Source organism: Lontra canadensis, unplaced genomic scaffold (genome assembly GCF_010015895.1).
Source record: "Lontra canadensis isolate GAN:19392208 unplaced genomic scaffold, GSC_riverotter_1.0 scaffold39, whole genome shotgun sequence".
Lineage (NCBI taxonomy): Eukaryota > Metazoa > Chordata > Mammalia > Carnivora > Mustelidae > Lontra > Lontra canadensis.
This window is the reverse complement of record NW_022631033.1, coordinates 6651787-6672610: the sequence shown is the minus strand read 5'-3', so window position 1 is coordinate 6672610 and position 20824 is coordinate 6651787. Positions and strand designations below refer to the sequence as shown.

Here is a 20824-nt window from a genome sequence, read left to right as displayed (position 1 = left end):
AAAACCACAATGAGAAATGACCTCACACCAGTCAGAATGGCTAAAATCAACAACACAAGAAACAACAGATGTTGGCGAGGATGCGGAGAAAGGGAACCCTCCTGCTCTATTGGTGGGAATGCAAGCTGGTGCAGCCACTCTGGAAAACAGCATGAAGTTTCCTCCAAAAGTTGAAAATAGAGCTACTCTATGACCCAGCAATCTCACTACTGGATATTTACCCCAAAGATACAAACGTAGGGATCCGAAGGGGCACGTGCACCTGAATGTTTATAGCAGCAATGTCCACAATAGCCAAACTATGGAAAGAGCGCAGATGTCCATCAACAGATGAATGGATAAAGAAGATGTGGTATATACATGCAATGGAATACTATGCAGTCATCAAAAGAAATGAAATCCTGCCATTTGCAACGATGTGGATGGAACTAGACGTGGATAGAACTATTATGCTGAGCGAAATAAGTCAGTCAGAGAAAGACAATTATCATATGACCTCTCTGATATGAGGAATTTGAGAAACAAGGCAGAGGATCATAGGGCAAGGGAGGGAAAAATAAAATATGGCTCTAAGTTTTATAAACAGCCCAGCAGGCGTAAGAAACTGGGTGGTTTGCAGTGTTTCTGAAATTTTTGAAGTAAAGCAAACACACAAACAGAAATCCACTTCCTTAGAAGAAAGCCTTGAAAGTTGAAATAGAAAGCAGCCAATCTGATCCTCCGCCCACAACGGGCCAGTAGGATTCCCACAGAGAAAACTGGGTGATGAGCTGCCCTTAAGCCAATCCACCCCGAACTCTGAAACACTGTCTCTCCTGGGGTCTGCAAAGCAGTTTCAGAGAAGTGCAGTTTTGCGAAAGCACCTGTAGGAGGAGCCAAAACAATTGCATTTTGCACAGTCCTGCCTAATGCTTAGGAACGGAGCATTTTAAGTGACTTTGGAACCCAATGCAGAAGCATCCGCTAGTAACAGAGAAACTGACAATACACAAGCCTCTTGAGGCAAAGCAGCTTACGAGAATACAAGCACTTATAACACAAATGTATGTTTTATTCCAAATGCCTCTAGTTGTTGATGTGAAGTCTGAATCTATGCGGGTAACCCTGGCATAGTGATCACTTGTTTAAACACAGTCAGCCACTTTTCTCCATTCGGTTGTTGTATTTCCACGATAATGCTACAAGTTGCCCACATCCTTTTGAAAAAAACGTCGCAGCCTCTAAATTCATTCGGAGCCTCAGCATGGAGTGTTGGAGATATGGATGCCTCATCCCAAACTTAGGACCCGTCCGGGTTTAGAAATTTTTTCTTTGGTGGAAACTTAAAGTTCTTAAAAAGAAAGTCGAGGTGAACTTTAAGGCTATGTAAGGAAGGCAGGCTCCGCATAGACGAGTAAAAATTTAATATTTCAGAGTATGTAAAACACTTTTGCCGTGCTCAGCGTCACTCAGCATCAAGGAAATGCAAATCAAAACCACAGTGAGGTACCACCTCGCACCTGTCAGAATGGCTAAAATCAACAACACAAGAAACGATAGGTGCTGGCGAGGATGTGGAGAAAGGGGAGCCCTTCTGTTCTGTTGATGGGAATGCAAGCTGGGGCAGCCACTCTGGAAACAGCACGGAGGTTCCTCCAACACTTAGAATTACCACGTGATCCAGCAATTTTCCCGTCTGCGTATGTACCTGAGGAATCGAGAGCAAGGTCTGGAAAAGACATTTGTACCCCGGTGCCCACGGTGGCTACATGTGCAGCAAAGCAAATCAACAGGTGATGAACTGTGGTCTCTACCCACAATGGGATATTATTTTGTCTTTAAGGAGAAGGAAATTCTACAGCACGGGTGAATCTTGAGGACTTGAGGCTAAGTAAAATCAGCCAGTCCCACAAGGGGGGATAATTCACTTACACCGGGTTCTTAGAGCAGTCAGCCTCCCAGAGACAGAAAGTGGAACCATGATGGGGAGCGGGGCGGGAGCGGGGAGCTAATGTTTAATGGGAGCAAAGTGTCAGTTTTACAATATAAGAAGAGTTCTGGAGCTGGATGGTGGGGTCGAGGTACACTATTGTGAATTACTACAAATTATTAATAATCTATTGAATTGTAGTGTTAGTTTAAATTATGTTCATTGAATAAATCATCAATACCACTGAACTGTACACTTAAAATGGTTAAGATGGCCAGTTTTAGGTTATCTGTATTTTACAGCAATTTAGAAAAAAAAGATTTAAAAAAGGAACAGCCATAGCCAAAACCTTGAGCTATTCACAATCTCAGGTTCAACATTGCCAAAAAGTGTGAAGATGGAGGGCGGCCGGCGGCGTCTTCAAGCTGCGGGCCCGTGACGGCTGTCCTCGATGAAGCGGGTATGTACGGCTTTTTACTCAAGCTGTTAGTGGGGACAGATCAGAGCTGGCCGAGAAACTTCATTCCAAAGTTAGGTTAATGACTGTGTTTCCAAGGCTCCACTCAGAGTGTTTGTTCCTGAACCAACTAGAAAGCTTATACCTGCGTCCACGTAGTGGGATATGCTGGGTGTGCATTTGCTCACGCGTGCAGATGCGTGTGGCAGGAAGGTCTGGACACACGTGATGGAGATGTGGGCTCTGAGGCCTGACCGGGGACACAGCTGCAAGCAGGCAGCTCAGAAGAACAGAGAGAAGGTGTCGGCTGCGCTGGGGGACAGCCTGGGCGCTCGGGGACCAGCCACCGGTCATCACCACCGGGAACTTCTTAAAAATGCAAGACCTCGAGATGCACCCGGACCCACGTGGCATCACAGCAGCCTTCCCATGATTCTCCAAATGCATCTATTTAACCAGAAATTCTGGGCCTAGAGACCAGCAAGTGTACTTAAACAGACGTCCAGGACGTGAGTTCCAAAGCTCATGTTTGGGAACGCTGGCACTGGCGCGGGAGCCCTAGGTTCCAGGCTGGGGAGGTGGCAGGCCCAACCCGGCGGGGGAGGAGCACCCGGCAAACAGCCGCTCCCCTGCAGAGGCAGAAGGCCCCACGGTGTTCTGCTTAGTGAGCAGTGAGCTCAGGCCGAGAATTTTCTAGATGGGAGCAGTGCGGCCAGAGACAGATGAGGCTGGGTGACCCAGGGACTTGTGTGCAACAGGTGGAGGAGTTTGGCTTTTACCCTCCTTTTATCTTTTACCGAGTGGGAAGGTTTCTTTGTTTTGTTTTGTTTTATGTTCAGTTAGCCACCAACATATAGTATATTGTTAGTTTTTGATGTCGTGTTCAGTGATTCATTAGCTGCATGTAATACCACGTGCCCACCTGAAAACCTGTCACCTGGCTACCCCATCCGCCCACCCCCTCCCTCTGAAAACTTCAGTTTGTTTCCTGGATGCTAAAGTCTCTCATGGTTTGTCTCGCTCTCTGATTCCCCCTTTGAGATCCCCCTCCTTTCCCCTGTGGTCTTCCGTGCTATTTCTTACGAGGATTAAGCAAAGAAATACACACTCAAATGAGGCCCTTAGGTAGATGGCGGTGGGGACAGTAGAGGCGATGGGACACAGTGTGGAGAGATGGGGGGGACCAGGCAAGCAGCCAGAAATCCAGGTGGGAGCCAATGGGGACCCAGAATGAGGCATTAACCCCAGGGACAGAATTCCTGACCAGTCCTCTCCCGCCTCCGTCTTGCCTCAGCTGTGACCCCGGTGCCCCCAACAGTTTCCAGTGATGTCATTGGCTGAGTTCCTCCCCCTGGCATGAGACCCAGACACCCTGTTCACAAAACCAGGTGGATTGCTTTCCCCCTGGCTCTTTATTTCTTAGAAATGAGACCCAAGGCCCAAGCTAGACCAGAAGAGGCTCAGCTCTCCAACCCCTACCTCACTGTCCCCAGCATGGACCCACCATTTCCGTGGCCTCTTCCTGCCCCGCTGCCCTACACGTGCTCCCTTGGGCTTTGCTCCCATCTGCCCGTCCAAGGCGCGTGTGCCCCTTCTTGCTGGGAGCCCTCCCTGACCACACTGTCGTCAGGCCCCAGACTCCTTCCACCACGACCCACAGCTCAATTTGACACAATTTTCTTTCTGCTTCAACTTTTCATGGGCATATGGTTTCTCTCCCCAGCTGAGCCTGGGCTTCTGGAGAACATCTTTCCTTTCCTTCTTGCCTTCTGTCTCCAGCAGGTGGTAAAAACCCAATGAAATTGTTCATTGGACTAGTGAAGGCTTCAGGGAGGGTAGGAAGAGGGATCCTCATGTCAGGAGAACAGACGTTTCGGGACTGAGAGGAAAGCTACACCCCTGCTGTTCACAGTCCCGACCTTCTCTGTTGTTGTTGTAGGGTTTTTTTCTCAACATTATCTTTGTGTCAGAGATCACAGCTTCAAAGACTCAGTAAGAAATCGGTTCATGCCAGGATTCCAAGTCATGAAAAAGGAACACGTTTCCTGCAGCGTCTTTCCTGGGCCCCTGGGAACCATGAATAAACCCGTTTCAGAGAGGACCCCCTCCTGCTCTGGCCACAGACCTGCTGGCCACAGATCAGAGCCAGGCATATCATCAGCATCGGCACAGGCATAGCCAGAGTCCTGGGGAAGCCCTGAGGGAGGGAGCTTTTCAGGTGACTTTAAAGGTACATCTTGCTCTGATTCAGGAGCTGATAAAGTAAGGTGAACCCCCTCTGTTTCTTAACTTGGACAAGACAGATGTTCACAGTACCAGATAGCCTTGGTGGGCACGGCTGTCCCTGCTGCGAGCTGGTGTAGTAATCACCCTTGTTCCTGCTCGTGAGGATGCCCAGGGGGGACCTGGGTGCACAAGAACCCGTGGGTGAAACCCAAAGTCCGTGGTGCCCAAGGGAGTGTGCCTGGAGAGTGGCTTCATTTTCCCGTTTGCTTCATGACTCTTCAGGTGATAAAGGGTCACCTTCCAGAAAGCTTTCTAGGCCGGGAGCATGGGCAGAGGTTTCTAGGGTGGGTTTATGGGAAACACAGTGACACGGGAGCATGTCTGAATTCCTTTTCTCTTGTGCTGATTCCTTTTCCTTGACCTTAGGAAGGTCGCCCAGCCTGGAGGAGCTAGTGTGTCCCTGGGGCCCATGACCACCAGCCGCGTCCTGCTGCCCTCCATGCTGGCCTGCCTCCTGCGACAAGGCCGGGGGTTTTGGCCCCCAAACCCACAGACTCCTATCAGCTGCACATGCGTCCCCTCGATTTGGGGCCTGACGGGGCCCACCGTACTCGCCTCCTTGCTTCTGCATCTTAGTGCCTCAGCAATAGCCTGGGCCTCTCTCTGCCCTGTCCATGTGCTCACATGCCCGGCCTCTGAGGAGCGCATGTCCTCCCTGGACGCCCGGCTCCCATGCGTGTTTGTTTCTGAACTCTGGCTTGTTTCTGCCAGGACCGAGCACCGCGTATGTCCCTCATGTAGGCTGGAAGCCCAGCTCCCCTTCCCAGTCCCCAGGTCCCGCCGTCGTCCCCTGATTTCCTGCGTCTGCTCCTTCCTTGCCATCCCCTTTGTCCCTTTCTCACGCGGGCCTGCATCCCTCACTGCTTGCAGTGGTACGTGTGCTTTCTTCGGCTCTTCCTTCCCCCAGCATGTGGGCACACATGCACACGCAACACATGCACACGTACCTAGCTGGGCGTGCACACAAACACATTCACACACACGCACACACACAGCTAACAAACCCAACAGGCTGGGTGGCTTCCAACAGACATTTATTTTCTCATGGTCTGGAGGCTGAAGTCCAAGTCCAAGGTGCCGGCAGGTTTGGCTCTCGGTGAGGGACACTGGCCTGCGGACCATCAGCTTGCCGTGTGCTCACGTGGCCTTTCCCTGCACGTGAGCAAAGGATCGAAGAGTGAAAGGGAGTTCTGGCCACTCTTCCTCCTCTCGTGAGGGCGCTGATTGATCAGGGACCACCTATGACTTCTTCTGATCCTAATTACCTCCCAGAGGCCCCACCTCCTAAAACCATCACACTGGGGACTAGAGCTTTGACATAGGAATTTTGGAAGGATGCATTCAGTCTGTCACATGTACACACATACGCAGCCATCCCGTACCCCAAACACACCATGCAGAGCTCGGCCCAACTCATTCTCCCAGGGCGAACTCCAGGCCCTCTGACGTGAAATTCAGGGCCTGAACCACCTCGCAGGCCCACCTCCACCTCACCTCTCCATCCCCCTCCAGCCCCCACTCATGTCCTCAGGGAACCCCCCTTCCTTTCCTTGTTCAGCCCCGTGCCTGTCCCAGTTTCAGAGACGCACCCAGTTCCACGTTCTGTGACCGTAAGGACGAGAGCTGCCTCTTCTTCTTGGGCTCGAAAGCAAGGACAGCTCGATGTTTGGCAGAACACATTTGTTGCGCCAATGAATTCCCGTTCCAAGAAGTTCTGGGGTGGCAGAGGCAGGTCAGCGTTGGCTTCAGACCTCCCAGGGCCCAGAGCTCTTCCCGTTGGACGCGGGGGGGTTGTAGTGCCTGAAGCAGCGACTAAAAACACAGGGAGAGGGAGGTTCACAACCATCTCCTTCGACACCTCCTGAACTCACATTGCCAAGAGCGAGGGAGAGAAAAGGCAGCTGGCACTTTGGGGCACAGGTTTTGGGATGAGGAGCTCACGTTGGGACTGTGGCTCGCTCTTCCCTGATACCAACCGCCTCGGCTAAGGACTGACACCCTCCACACCTGTTTTCTTGCCACACATTGAGAACGGGGCCTCCCAGTGCTGCTGAGGTGATTATAAAATTCACTCACTTCTCGGGGCCGCCTGGGAGGGTTAAATAAGTAACGTGGCACATGAGAACGGACACCCCATGGCCATTATTGGTGATGAAAGGGGGAAGGGACTTTCAGGGGAGCAGACCCCGCAGGACAGAGCCGTGAGCGAAGGGAAGGGGCAGGAGGGGCAGCATCTGTCCGGCAGTCGGGGGTAGCCCCTCCTGCCTTTAGAAGAGCCCCGATCAGCTGATCAACCCTGCAGGCCTTGGGGCCCACAGACGGGCGGATGCGTGGTATTGGACATGACATGGACCCTCTCCAAGCCTCAGTTTCCCCATCTGAGAACCAGGAGTAACGGTGCCCACCTCGCCATGCAGGAGGAGGAGGAACACGTGGGCCCCCCCCCCCCCCAGATGGTGCGGCAGCTTCGAGCCAGCTCCGCATGCGCAAACAAACAGGAGGGATCCTTTGCAGAGCAGTGTCTCCCTGCCGGTGTGCTGACGAGCTGGAGGGACAAAAAGGAAGGGTCTCCATTTGCCGTCTGTCACTGTCGTCTCCCCAGAAGTCTAGGAGGCCCTGAGGTGAGGAAGGAAAACGAGAACTTTGTCCTTCCCAGCGGCTTGCTCGGTCATGAGACCCCCGAGGTCAGTGCAGGTAAGCGAGAAGGGGAGAAAGCGGAACCTGGAGGAGAGCAGGGGTGCCGAGCGGCCCTCCTCCAGGTGACTCACAGATGCCTTCAGGCTCGGCTTAGCCAGCGCATGGAGCCCCAGACTCCACTCACAGAAGGGACCTGCATGTCCAGGGTCACCAGCCGGTGATGCTGTCCATCACCGGCCGGCGATGTTGCCCAGACCAGGCCCTGATCCCTGGCTGGCTGGTCCAAGCTTCCTGCCAACACCCCGTAAATGTCAGGCCTGTCCCTCTGTCCTTTCATGGACCTCCACCCTTCCCAACGGACACCTTCTCTAGAAGACACATGAACCTTGACCCCGAACGAAAGTGACTCCTTTGGGGTACATTATATTGTGCTGGCAAAGAGAAAATTATAGTTGTTGTTCCAAAGACCAAAAGACCACAGAGTACCAGGAAATCCACTTTCTAAGAAGGATGGACCTGGGGGCTTAGAGTAGCTCTGATTTTTAATGGTTAATAGTTTTGCTTAAAAAGCAGACAGCGTGGACCCAAGGTCAAAGCAGGAACTTCTGGACTTCCTCTTTCATTGATTCACTGAACAGAAGTATGAAGCATTTGTGTTTTTGTAGGTTCTGTGCTAGGACTTGTTCCTACCCTCCTATGACCTCTTGTTCTCGTCTTCAGGTCCTGGGAGTACTAACAGAATTCGTAGTAATAGCGGACATTTTGGTCAGGATCATCATGCACCAGACACTGTTCTAAGCTCATTAACTGTCCCATTTCTCACAGCACTCCTCAGAATGAAACCCATTTTACAGATGCAGAAACTGAGGCACAACAAGTCAGGCATCTGGTGAGACAGAGGCAGCGTTCAGATCCGGCTGGTCTGATGCTACGAGTCCAGCCATAACCAACAAGCCACACCGCCCAGTGGTGGGGCTGAGAGCCTTTGAGCTGGGAGGGCCTTGGGGCTTCGAGGCCCCCACTTCTCCGCCTGGCTGGTTGTTAGAGGCACTCAGGGAGCTTTTGAAAGTTGATTTCCAGGTGCCTTGCCAGGGTTTCGGGCCCACAGGTCTGAAGGGGCTCAGGGGGTGCTGACGGCCAGCCTGACTGAGAACGCCTTGCCTCGCCTTCCCTTCCAGAGGAGGCAGCCGGCCTCTGGATGACTGTCAAATGCCCCAGAGAGCCAGGCTGGACCTCTTCCACTTGTTACCGGCTCGCCCACTTAAGCGTGCACACACCGCGTCCTCCGTGTGCTGGAAACAGACTCAGAGGCCGGAGTGTGGGAAGGTCGAACCTCAGTGGCCTCAAAGACCCCGAGCCATGGATGCGAGCTCTATATGGAGAAAACCCCTCAGGAACGCAAGAGGCAGAGAGAGGGGTGTCAGAGAAGGCTTTACACTAGGTGGCATTCGAGCGGGTCTCGGGGGGGAGGAGCCCGGCAGGAAGAAAGGGGGGTGAGAGGGTGGGGGCGTGGCAGGCAAAGGTGCAGAAGCAAAACGGAGCATCAGGCCGCCCGCAGGAAAGCAGCGTGGGCAGCCTGAGATGAGCAGTGAAAGGTGATGACAGAGAACTTACTCAGTCCATCGCGACAGTGAGGAGCTGACCACAATCTCATTTGTGCCAAGTTTTTACAGGCCGGGCTTGAGGCCGAGTCAGGAAGAGGGCTTCAAGATGCCTGTCTGCATCAGGTTTGGTCAAGGAGAGAGACTTTTTTGGCGGTGGTGGTGTGTCGGTCAAGGTTCTCCGGAGAAACAGAGCAGATAGGACATAAAGAGATACGTGAGAGGAAATTTATTATGGGTGCACACAATTTTGGAGGCTGAGGTAGGCCATGGTGTGCCTTCTGCAAGCTGGAGAATGAGGAAAATGTGGTGTCATTCAGTCGGCGTCCAAAAGACTGAGAACTAGGAGCTCGGATGTCCAAGGACAGGAGAAGATGGATGTCTCAGCTCAAGAACAGAGAGAATTCGCCCTTTCTCCATGTTTTTGTTCTATTCGGATCCTGCACAGATTGGACGAGGCCCACCTGCCCTGGTGAGGGGGGAGGGTCATGATCTTTACTCAGTCTACTGATTCAACTGCTAACCTCTTCTGGAAACCCTCACAGACACAGCTCAAAATGACGTTTTACCGGCACCCGGGCGTCCCTTAGCCCAGGCAGGTTGGCCCGTCCTGTTAGCTAGCACAGTCACCGTGGGAAGAGCAGGTTGGAAGATGACTCTGGAAAGGAAGACTGGGGACGCCTTGTAAACAGGTTTGCCCGCGTTGTCAAGAAGTGGGGTCTTGGTGCCCCTGAGGTGAGAGGGGGTTATTCCCCAGGTGTGTTAGGGAGGGATGACAAGGTCTGATCTGCAGGGGGAACAGGTCACCAGATGGTGGGGAGGACAGACTGTGGACAGGGAATGAGGACAGAGGAAACCATAGGACCCAGACAGGAAGCAGTAAGATCAGAACTGCCATGAAAATGGCAATAAGGACAGAAAAAAGGCAATGGCTTTGAAACAAACTTAAGAACTTGACTCAGCAGGACCAGAGAGCTGATGAGATGCGGTTAATTTAAGGAGAGAGAAAAACTCTAAGCTCTGTGGACTGGGCCTGCTTTGTGATCCCCCACGCCTTGTCCCCTGAAAATAGAGAGGATCTGACGAGTCATTCGTCAGGCGCCCCCCAGCCCCCGAACGCCGCAGGCTGCCAGCCCCTCGGGTGCGCCCTCCCGTGCCTACTGCAGGTTTCTTGCTGTTTATAACGAGCGCCTTGAAACCAGGCACTTGATCTAGTACAACAGGAAACTGGAAATAACGTGGGAGGTTACTGGAATGCTCTGTTAAAGAAATTATTGCCGTAGTCAACACTTCTGATCAAAATAAATTAAACTGACAACAATGTGATTAAGATGTTTATGCACAAAGGAAGTGTTGTTGCTGCTCATGGAAATTCCTTGATATGGGGTTTTTGATGGATATGTTTAACCTTTACTTGGGTCTTGTTTTTGAGATGATTCCTTGCCTCCCCCCACCCCCAGTTTTGGAGCCCATTGGCTGGCGTGTGGATGGCTCTGTTCTAAGCATTTGATCCAGTCATTTGAAAGCAAAATCAGCATTTCTGCAGGACACACGCAAACACACGCAAACACATGCAAACACATGCAAACACACGCACACCCAGAGAGCTCAGTTAGAGCTGCCCAAGAGAAAGAAGTCATAGTATCAGTAGGATTAAACTTTGTTACTACGTTTTTCAGTTTAGAACTATTTGCAGCTGCTGGAGCCCCCTTAATTCTGGGCAAATACCGAGCTCTGGTACTCCAGCGACAGCCCCGTTCGGGATCCAGTTATATTCCTGTACTCAGGAATCTGGAGTCTGGAGTTTTCAGGCCCCGGGGGGCGGGGCGGGAGGGAGGAGAGGTGGTTGCAGAACTTCGAAGAACATAATAACCTCATGCTCTTCCTTTTCTTCTGTCTCAAGCAGCATCTCGCTGGTCATTTACTACAGCCTGCAGCCCCCCAGCTCCACAGACAGGTGGCAGGGCTGGTGTGGTAGGGCCACGTCTGTCTGGGAGTCGTGTGCCATCGCAAGAGGAGGTAACGCAGGCAAGGAAGCCCCTCCCCGGCCTCGGCTCCAGCTGGGGAGAAGCTGGGGAGCCTAGGCACTCACCAGGGGGAATGTCACGAGTTCACCCGCCAGGGGAAGGCCCCTAGCCCACTGTGGGGACCCCCCGACGCTGGGCTAGAAAGCCGGACTGCTCTGGAGGATTCTTTCCTCAGTCACCATCACTGGCTGTTGGTGTGACTTGCCCTAAAGACACAGGAAATGTGTCTAAGATCAACGCAGCCTTTGGAGAAGACAGTCCTGGCCACTTTCATCTCCTGGTGGCGGGGGTGAACCAGCCCTAACCCCAGTAAAAGACACCCCTGTTTTCCCAGCCAGAGCTCCCACTGTTACCCCAGGACCCCCGTCCTCAGAGAAAGGCTCTGAGTTTCAGGGTGTCCTGACCTCAGAAGCAGACATGTTGGAAACCTCCAGTTTCGTCTCCTTTGCCAACGACAGTCGGGACCCAGCTCCTGCCCAGAAGCAGTCCACAGGACAGAGGGAGCACAACCTGGAGGAAGGGGCTGGGGCTCTTTCTCCAGGGCGGAGCAGGAATGCGGGTGGGCGGAGAGGAGGGGAAGGACCAGAGGGCTACACACTGGACTTCAGTGCCACGGTCGAGGGGGGCCGGGCAGGCAGGCAATTCCGCCGACATCCTGCTCCCCTTGGCTGGCCACGTGGCCCTTCCCTGCTGCCATGGCTGACATCAGCCTGATCCTAGGCCTGGGACCTTCCAGAAGCTTCTGCCCCATCGTGGGCTGCGTTGGCAGAGCCCTGAGCAGCTCAGAGCATGGGGAGCAGCAGGAGCCCACACGGGACCGGAACCTTCCTGCCACTGCTGTGACACGGATCTCATGGCCAAAGGTTGAGTCTGCAGCCTGCAGACAATCCTTGCCTCACGTCCACTCCCAAGTGTGAGGCTGCCCACCGGGACTGCTGACTTTCTCCATCTGACCACAGACCGGTCACACTAGTGGGTCACTGGGTTTGGGGACAGGAGAATCCCATTTCCGACACCTGTACCCCCAGTGCACACCCCGTCTGGGACTCAGTTGGCACAACCGAAGCCTGGGGAAACTGGAGTGGACTATTTCTAGGTGTCCCTGCAAACAACGCATACGCGTAGGGCACACTTCCCATCATGGTGTGGGGGAGGGGAGGGGCTTCCATAAAATCGCCTGCTTCCTTTTATGAACGATATGATCCTTCTTTTATTTTATTTTACTTTATTTTTGTGACTCTGGCTTCTAGGAGATGCAAAGGTAAAACCCAGAGTTCTGTTTTATTCTGCGTTCCTGGTACCGTTCGCTTCTGCTGACACTGAGGGGTTATTAATCTCCGGAAAATGTGTTTTTCCTGCATCATTTTATGATACCTTGTGGGAAGATCCTAAACACACAGCCCTCCTTCCCCAGGCCTGGCGTCCAGCAGCGATGAGTCAGGTGGCTCCTCTCCACCCCGACCTCACACGGCACTGCTCCGCTCCCTCCTCCACTTCGTCTGAGATGCTACCTGTGGTCTCAGTTTTCCCCTGATGTGGGTTCTTTGTGGACAGGTGTTTCCATCACTTCCTTCAGAGCTGGCTGGAGAAGTGTGGTCAGAAACCACGGAAGCAGAAGGCAGTGCCCACCCAGAGGGCTGGGTACTGTTTGTGGCTGGTCCTTTCTACCTGTGCCAGACACCTCTGGGTTAGAGACAATGGTCAAGTCCCAGAGAGGAACTGCAGTGTGACTTTGCAGGGAGCTGTCAGCTGTCATTGTCCCTGTTGCTGGCCATAGACGGCAAGGGCAGAGAGCAGACCGAGGCTCCAAACTTCTGGCACCAGAAGTAGGAGTGCCCAGACTGCTGGCTGGTGGAAGGAGTGTCTGCGATGAACCAGAGCTGGACATCAGGAAAGCAGTAAAAACTGCAGGACCACTGCAGTAGCGGTTAAGAGGTCTACACCTGGATGCCATTCTGGATAGAGCATGGACGAGTAGGGACTGATGGGGGAGGAGTAGCGTGGGTCAGTGGACGGAAACGCACTGAGAGGAGGCGTGGGGGGCAAGGGAAAGACTCCAGCTAAACCAACCTAACAGCCTTCCTGCTGAAGGCAGGCTGGGGTGTCAGACCCCACCTGGGGCCGGTGGGGCTGGGGATCTTGACCAGATACAGACGGTGATGAGATCTTGAACGTGGAGGTTTCCACTAATACTGACTCAGGAGGATTCCTGCTAATACTGGACAAAGCAGAGAGAAACATGCAAGTATAGACCTAGTTGAAAAGTTCAGGGGAGCCTGAGCAGGGTTTGGTCAAGGGGACACTCTTAATTCAGAAAGTGTGGGTTGTGGCATTGGTGACTCAGCCCTGGATAATAGAAGGCGCTTCTCAGGGCCAGGATGTCTGGCCTTTCCCCTCCCCTGCCAAAGGCTCGCCAGGGACCAAATGCCCTTGAGCCCTTGAAGAAAGAGTTACTGGACAGAGGGTTCCACTTCCCTGCATGACGTGTCTTCATCTTTGTGCTCTGGATGTGTGGGACACAAGTAAGACATTTTTAGAGGGAAAGGCCAAAACCCTTCAGGTCAAGAGCCCCAGGGGCCACCTGGACTTGAACCAGCTGGGTTCATGACCCCTCGCAGCCAGGGGGCTGTACCCCATGGAGGCGGCTTAGTGAGAGGTGGGAGAAAGGGCTCAGGGTGGGCACCAGACCAGCTCCCAGGCATCCGAAACTACTCCTTTCCTCCCTAGAATATTAGGAGGAGCCGAACAGCTGCTTGCTAAGCTCAGCATTCTCTACTGATCTATCCAGCGGCCATCACCGCCCCCGTAAGTGGCCATCACCCAGAGCCTCAAAACACACGTGTCGCTCCCATGATCTTGGCTCCAAGGATATTTATCTTATGTCTGCTGTCGCACCTGCCCACATGGTTATCTCGATTTCTTTAAGGCTACTTCACTTCCTTCTTATCCCATGAAGCCGCAGGGGACGCAAGAAAGGGACTACCAGTACCCTTAAACAGTACCGACCAGACAAACACTACCTTCACTGCCGTTTCTAAAAAGCAGGAAACCCGGGTCTCTCCAGAACCCGAGGGAAATTAGGGCCGACTCCCATGTTTCTACAGCGACTGTACGGTGCTAGCGGCCAGTTGTCTCCTTCAGCTCTTTGCCCCGGGGAGTAAGTAAGTCGAGGGGCAGCTCATGGCCAGAGGTCAGTCAACACGCAGTAAGTGGAATTGAACTTCAAGCTTTTTCCTAGATGACCAAGGATTGTACTTCCACAAGCAATGCTTCTGAATAGCCATTTTGGTTTTGTTTTTTATTATTTTACTTTTTAAAGGAATCACACAGCCAATGTGAGGCTCCAACCCATGACCCCGAGATCAAGGGTGGCACGCTCCACCAACTGAGCCCGCCTGACCCCACTGAGCAAGCCACTTTGGAGATGGGTGTTTGTAAGACCATTACAGACCCCCTGCCTTTTTGGAGGAGGACTTTGATCTTGTAAGAACAAGACCGATGCTCTTCCGCTTCCACAGAGTAATCGGAAGTCTGACCAATGGGCTGTTGACAAGGTTGTGGGATGTGGGGGATGGAGTTTCAGAAACGGGATGGCAGAGGACCCCCGCTGCCACAGGAGGAGGCCATCAGACCCTGGAAAGCTCTCGTGGCGGGGCAAGCAGATTCCCTCTGTGCTACTGGGGACGACCCCCCTCCTACCACTGCTGCCTTGGCCAGTCCGCTGAGGCAGGGGACTGAACGCAGTCTGCAGAAGTGGGCTTTCGCAGCCCCGTGGTGGGAGGGAGAGCAGAGCACCACCCCCCGCCACGCCTTGCACAAGCCCTCCAGCACTTGCCTCCCTACCCACTGGCCCCCAGGCTGTGGCCGTTGGGAAGAGGCTTCCGCTTTTCCTTGTCTTCTGCACCCCTCCCTTGAGCAAGAGGAGGGTAAAGCAATTGGTTTCTATTGACTGAGTTACTTAGATTCTGAGCTGACAGTGAAACGCTTTCTGTGACCTTCGCTGCCCCAAAGACATAATTCATAGCCGGTACTTCTATTAAGAAGCAGAAAAACAACTTTTAACTAGGGGGTGACAGATGCGACCCTTCTGTAATGTGCAGTAACAGCACAAAAGGGACAGCACGAGGGACACCTGAAACTAGTGCATGTCAGTTTTACCTCGATGTTGAAAGAGCAGAAAGGTGAGAACGGAAGTTGTGAGGTCTCCTGCGCGCCCATGACAGCAGCAGGGAGCCTGGCACAAAGAGGACGCTTGAACACCTTGTCACAGCTGCTATCGGACAGGTGCGGAGCAGCACGACAGAATCCGATTGGATGAAACAAAGTCAAGTTCCCTCTTTTAAAAGCAGGGGTTCTGAGTGAGCTTGGAACTGAAACACACGTACCTGCGGCCTCCAGCAGCACACACTTCCTTGTCCCTCTGGGGTCTGCGGGGCCTTCCCGGGGCTCTGCCTCGGGTGCCGGTCAGAGCCGTGCGCTCCACGTCCGGGGGAGAGGAGCAGTGGACACACCAGCCAGGAATTCCCTGAGGACCAGGCGGCAGCAGGCCACCCTGCCAGTCCTGCCCATGCTCTGTGACCTCATCCACTCATGTGGCCAAGCCCACCTTCTGTGGCGAGAGGGGAATAGTCCAGCCCCTCGGGCTGAGTTTCTCCAGCTGCCAGGACTGGACTTTGTTGCCGAGTTAGTGCACGTCCAACAAGACTCTGAATTCACGACTCCAGAAAGAGATGCTAGACATACCCCTAAGCCTCGGCGTTTATGACTCCAGAGATAAATTCGATATTCATGTCCTGATGGATCTTTTTGGACATCAAAAAGGAGCTCTGATATCCATTTCCTCTCATTGCTCTACAGCCTTGTCCTGGGGTTCCTGGACCAATGTTTTTGGCTCTGGCGTTGGCCATACTGGCCTTCGTTTTGATTCTGTATTCCTTCCTTGCTCTTGACCCCAGGCAGCGTACCAGTTCCTAAGGATGGCTCTCACAGCCCTGGGAAAGGCAACCAGAGGAACCTGAGAGAAGATCCAGAAGGGGAGACCCTTGGATAGGGCGTTATGTGGGGGCTCAGGTAAGGATCCCCTGCTCCCAAGATGGGCTTCTGACTTCCTTCTTCTGCATCTTTTTCTTCTTCTGGCAGAGAGAAGAGGGATTTGCTAAGCAGCCAAGATTCTGAGGAAAGCCTCGAGGTGGTGGGAGCTTTGGCAACAGTCCCCTAAGGGGGACCTAAACCCCAGAGCGATGCTTCGTTCTGCTTATGCTTCCAAAAGACCAGAGGAGAGGTTAACCTCTGAAATTGTTAGCCAGATTCGTGGTTTGTTTGTTTTTTCACATCACATTCTGCTGCGCCAACCGTGAGACTCGTACGTTCTTTTTGAGCTGTTTCCTGAATATGTTCTCAAGTTAAATGCTGATTATGCTTAGGTATTTTAAGCATCAAGAAGGGATTTTACTTTAAACCTCAGTCTGGTTGTTCTCTTTAAAATAAGGTTATTACTTTTCTGCCCTTCTGAACTTAATTCAATTTTCCATACTATTTATGATGACCAACTATCCTGGTTTTCCTGGGGCTGGAGGGTTTTCTGGGATGCAAGGTTTTAGGGCTGACACCAAATAGTCCCAGGCCAGTTGGGATGGCTGGTCACCCTAATACCTCTCAGCCCTATTCACTTTCTGTCCTTTAATGTAACCACCAGCTCAGAGAGGAGAGGACATACTCCCTGGTTAAAAATCTGGGAAACTGGACAAGTTTCCTGACATAAATTTCTAAACCAGCAGATCCCTATCCCCTACCCTCGTCAATCTTGCAAAAAAAAAAAAAAAAAAAATTTGACTAATATCTCCCTTGCCAATCAGGCCTACCAAAGTCAATACAGTCACTGACTTCAAGCTCTATGGATGCCAGGGGAGATCCTGCTCGAAAGTCAAAGCTATGATCCAGATTCTAAGTTAACATCTCTCAGGGAGGAAATCTCCCATGGAAAAATACCATGGAAAAATCCGTGACTTTGACCACACAGATACATTCATTATGGCAAGACTATAATCACAACACTGCCCGTCAGGGTTTCCATTATAAACGGGGTCTGAATCTTGGTGGAGCACAATTCTTTCCAGCTGGAGTAAAGCATGGACAGGTTTTCAGCCCATTGGGGATTTTTCTGATCTGTTTGCAAATTGGCAAGCCTGGGAGTGGGGGAGGAGGTAAAGTGGGGGAAGCTGAGGCTGGGAATGGAATAAACAATATGGACTTTGTTCTTAGTTCTTTTTTTTTTTAAAGATTTTATTTATTTATTTGACAGAGAGAGATCACAAGTAGACAGGCAGAGAGAGAGAGAGAGAGAGAGAGGGAAGCAGGCTCCCCACTGAGCAGAGAGCCCGATGCGGGACTCGATCCCAGGATCCTGAGATCATGACCTGAGCCAAAGGCAGCAGCTTAACCCACTGAGCCACCCAGGTGCCCCTGTTCTTAGTTATTTAAACTGAAACTAAGAAAACACAAACAGTAACCAACCAAGGTCAATGAAGGGCATCACTGAGATGAGATAATTCTGCCTTTAAAGGCAACACTTTGTCTTTAATTTACTTTAAAGTATGGAATGTTTGATAAAAGAACAAGGATGTGCTTTTTTTTTTTTTTTTTTTTTAATTTTTCCTATACCTAAGGTTTAGTCAACCACAAATGTGAGCTTTGGGCTCTCTGTGCCTTCAGGGAAGCAGCATGATGGGGAGACCGTGTGGGAGATTAGACCTGGGCTCTCTCTGGACTCTTTCTCTAGCTAATTCCCTCACTGTCCCTAAACCAGTCCCCCTTCCTAAGCCTCAGAGTCCTCTCCTGTCAGGAGGGGGTACTATACACTGGCCTGGCGAGGTTATAGGATTCTTACTCATGCCCACCAAGGCACAGGGTGAACTGTCTGGCCCCGGTGTCAGGAGCCTTCTCTCCGTTTCCATCCCTCATGCTCACCCTCTAAAGAGTTGCAGTCTGACAGGCATCCTGTGCGTCTAGGGGTCCGCTGTTTGCTGAGGCCACGGAACCCGAGGGGCCTCCATCTCCTGTCCTGGATCTTGGCTTGTCCCAAAACAAATGCATACGGGATCCTGATGAAGAGTTAAGCTTGTTTTCACTAAAAAGTTTCACAGAATTTGCTCCAAAGCCATAGCCATATTTGGGGGAGCATCTTGCTTTGGTCTTGTGACCTTGTTTGGCCTGAGAGCCAGAAAGCTCATCCATGGTTAAAGGCTGGGGCCGAGACACTTCTCAGGCATCGTCGGCTCCAGGGTGATGAAATGGCGCCGATGCAAGGACCAGCACACACGCTGGGAATCTCCGGAAGTTCTGGGAATCGGGAAGAGGACGGAGTCTAGCTGTCCCTCATGTATCCGTTTGCTTTAAACGTCAGCCTCGGTAAAGTGAACGAGGTTTACCTGCCTCCTCCGGCCCCGCTTCCCGTGCTCAAACGTCCTAAGAACTGGGAGGTCAGTAGGTAGTTGTCCCCAGCGGTCGGGAAGCAACGTGATTAATCTGAGTACGGGGTCAGGCGGACGAGGGTCCCAGGTGAATTTTGTATGGCTGTAAGAACGGGAGTCATTTGAACTGGTTATAAGATTTGGAGTCATTTGTTTTAAATACCTGTCTGCTCAAAGCTCAGCCTGGCTTAGTTCCCACTTGGGTTGGAAATAACAGGCCAGATGCCATCTTCTCTCACTTACTTCAAGGTCGCATCTCGCCCTAACGACGAGGTCTGGGTAGGAACCTGCGCCGCGCAGAGGTTCATGCACGGCGTGCTCTAGGACCCGGCGGCCGTGGCTGATGGGGACCTTCCGCGGGGGCGAGCTGAGGGGGCAGATATTATGAGTTAAGCACACTTCCCACTCATGTTTTACTTTGAGACTTAATGCCCTTGTAATCTGGCCGAATTCCCAGCCCTGGGCAGAGCGCAGCATCCCCCGCCTCCGCCGCCCGGGCCTGCGGCTGGCCGCCGGGCCCCCTGCGCAGGCGCGCTCGCCCTCCCGCGCACGCAGGGCCGCGCGGGCTCAGCAGGTGGCGCTGTTGCCTCTCCAGCGGCGCGCGGAGCCCGCGTCCTCCCTGGTCCTCCCGCCAGCATCCCTCGAAGTGTAACGTAAGCTCCTGTGAGAGCTGCAGTCACACCCCGGACCCCACGGGGACGGCGCCACGGGCGTGTGCGCGCTGGGCACACACAGTGCCTGCTGTCTTTCCTCAGCAAGCTCATGACCTCTCCTGGTTGAAGTCGTGTGCTCAAGGGTTTACTGAGACCATTAGGTGTTCAAATGCGGTTATCCTTTCCGGTTAAAGGAACATGAGGAATTTCCCATTTCAGTAGCAAGTGCCCTTCAGTTTGAAGTCAGCATTTGTGAGCTACCCAGCGTCTTATCCATGAAGCTCATCTTGAGACCCGACGTGCATAATACCTAGCCTGCATTTCGGACGACAGGGTCCATCGGGCTGGTTTTTATTATGGGGACAATTACTATTGCTGTTAAGGAAGAAAACAAGCCCTTTTCTGTGTCCCTTTGGGGACAGTGGATTCTGGAATGTGCCAGCAATTCTATTTTCTGGATTCCACGTTCAGTTTAACTTCCATGGATCTAGAGAGCGCTTTTCATGTCTATAAGTTGAGAATCACCTCATCTTAGACAATGGAATATGAGTTAGTACTGAAGATAAGTGACCCATGAAGCCATGAGTAGCCACAGAGGAACCGTAAGAGCATATCCCTAAGTGAAAGAAGCCAGTCTGAAAAGCTTACACACTGTGATTCCAACCACATGACATTCTAGGAAAGGCAAAAGTATGGAGACAGCCAGATCTGTGCTTGCCAGAGGGTGGGTGTGGAGGGAGTAATGGGCAGAGCAGAGAGGAATTTTTAGGGCAGTGAAACTATCCTGTGTGATACTATATGGTGGATACATGTCATTATACATTTGTCTAGAGCCATAGAAGGAGCAACATCAAGACTGACCCTAATGTCGACAATGACCTCTGGCCGATAAGGATGGGGCAGGGGGTGTGGGTTCATCGTTTGTAACATTGCACGTCTAGTGGGGACGTGGATGGGAGGGAGGCAGAGCGTGTGTCAGGGTGGAGGGAAGTGGGAAGTCTCTGTAGTGTTCCCTCAACTTTGCTGTGAATCTAAAACCACTCTAAAAAGTAGTCTATTTCCAAAAACCAAAAACCAAAAACCAAAAAACTTATGTACGTTCTCTTCTCAGGGATAGACCAAAACTTAATCCTTATCAAAACATCTACTCAGGCCCCTGTAAGCAGCCGGCGCTGGAAACGGAGGCCCAGCTCTTGGGTGTGGGAGCCCAGCAAAAGATAGACACAGGGGGCGGGGGGTGATGGGTCATCTCCCCTGTAGCCTTGCTCTGAAGATCAGATGTGGCCCCTCACGGATCGGTTCCTTCACTCATTACGGGGGCTCTGCCAATGTTGGCTTGGAACCTGTGAGTAGGATATGACCTTGAAAGGCCCTCTGGATTCCGGACAGAGCACCCACATTCAGTCCGCCTCCCTGGGTTTGAATCCCCGCTCCCTTCCTTGTGAGGTGAATGGCTTCACCTTTCTGCGGGAAGTGTCCCTCTCTCCAAAGTAAGAGTGACAGGAGCAGCCTGCATATTAGGACTGTGTGTCGAATCAAGTAGGGTAAGACCCAAAAGGCTTTTAGCCAAGTGTTTGGCACAGATTAAGAACACGGCGTTTAGTGAAGACTAGTTTTCCAGGTGGCAGGCCTGTGAAGAGAGGTGAGTAAGCCATGAACTCAGTATCTTTGTGACTACACGGAATTACACGACTTTTCTCTGAGATGTTTGAATTCCCTCAAAACTCGCAATACCACGTGGCAGCTTTTGTCCGCCCTGTCCTCCCCGGGAGGGCGAGCCCACGG

The 20824-nt window shown here is 52.3% G+C and overlaps 1 protein-coding gene across 1 annotated transcript in view; it reads left to right on the top strand.

Moving 5' to 3' along the window:
• XKR5 (XK related 5) overlaps positions 1–19038 on the top strand; it is a 32188-nt gene extending 13150 nt beyond the window's left edge. The window contains 6 exon segments of the mRNA XM_032869985.1: positions 10794–10936; positions 10939–11129; positions 11132–11279; positions 11282–11595; positions 11598–11756; positions 18844–19038. Of these exon segments, the coding sequence (XP_032725876.1) occupies positions 10794–10936; positions 10939–11129; positions 11132–11279; positions 11282–11595; positions 11598–11756; positions 18844–19038 (1150 nt within the window).
• The last annotated feature ends 1786 nt before the right edge of the window (positions 19039–20824 follow it).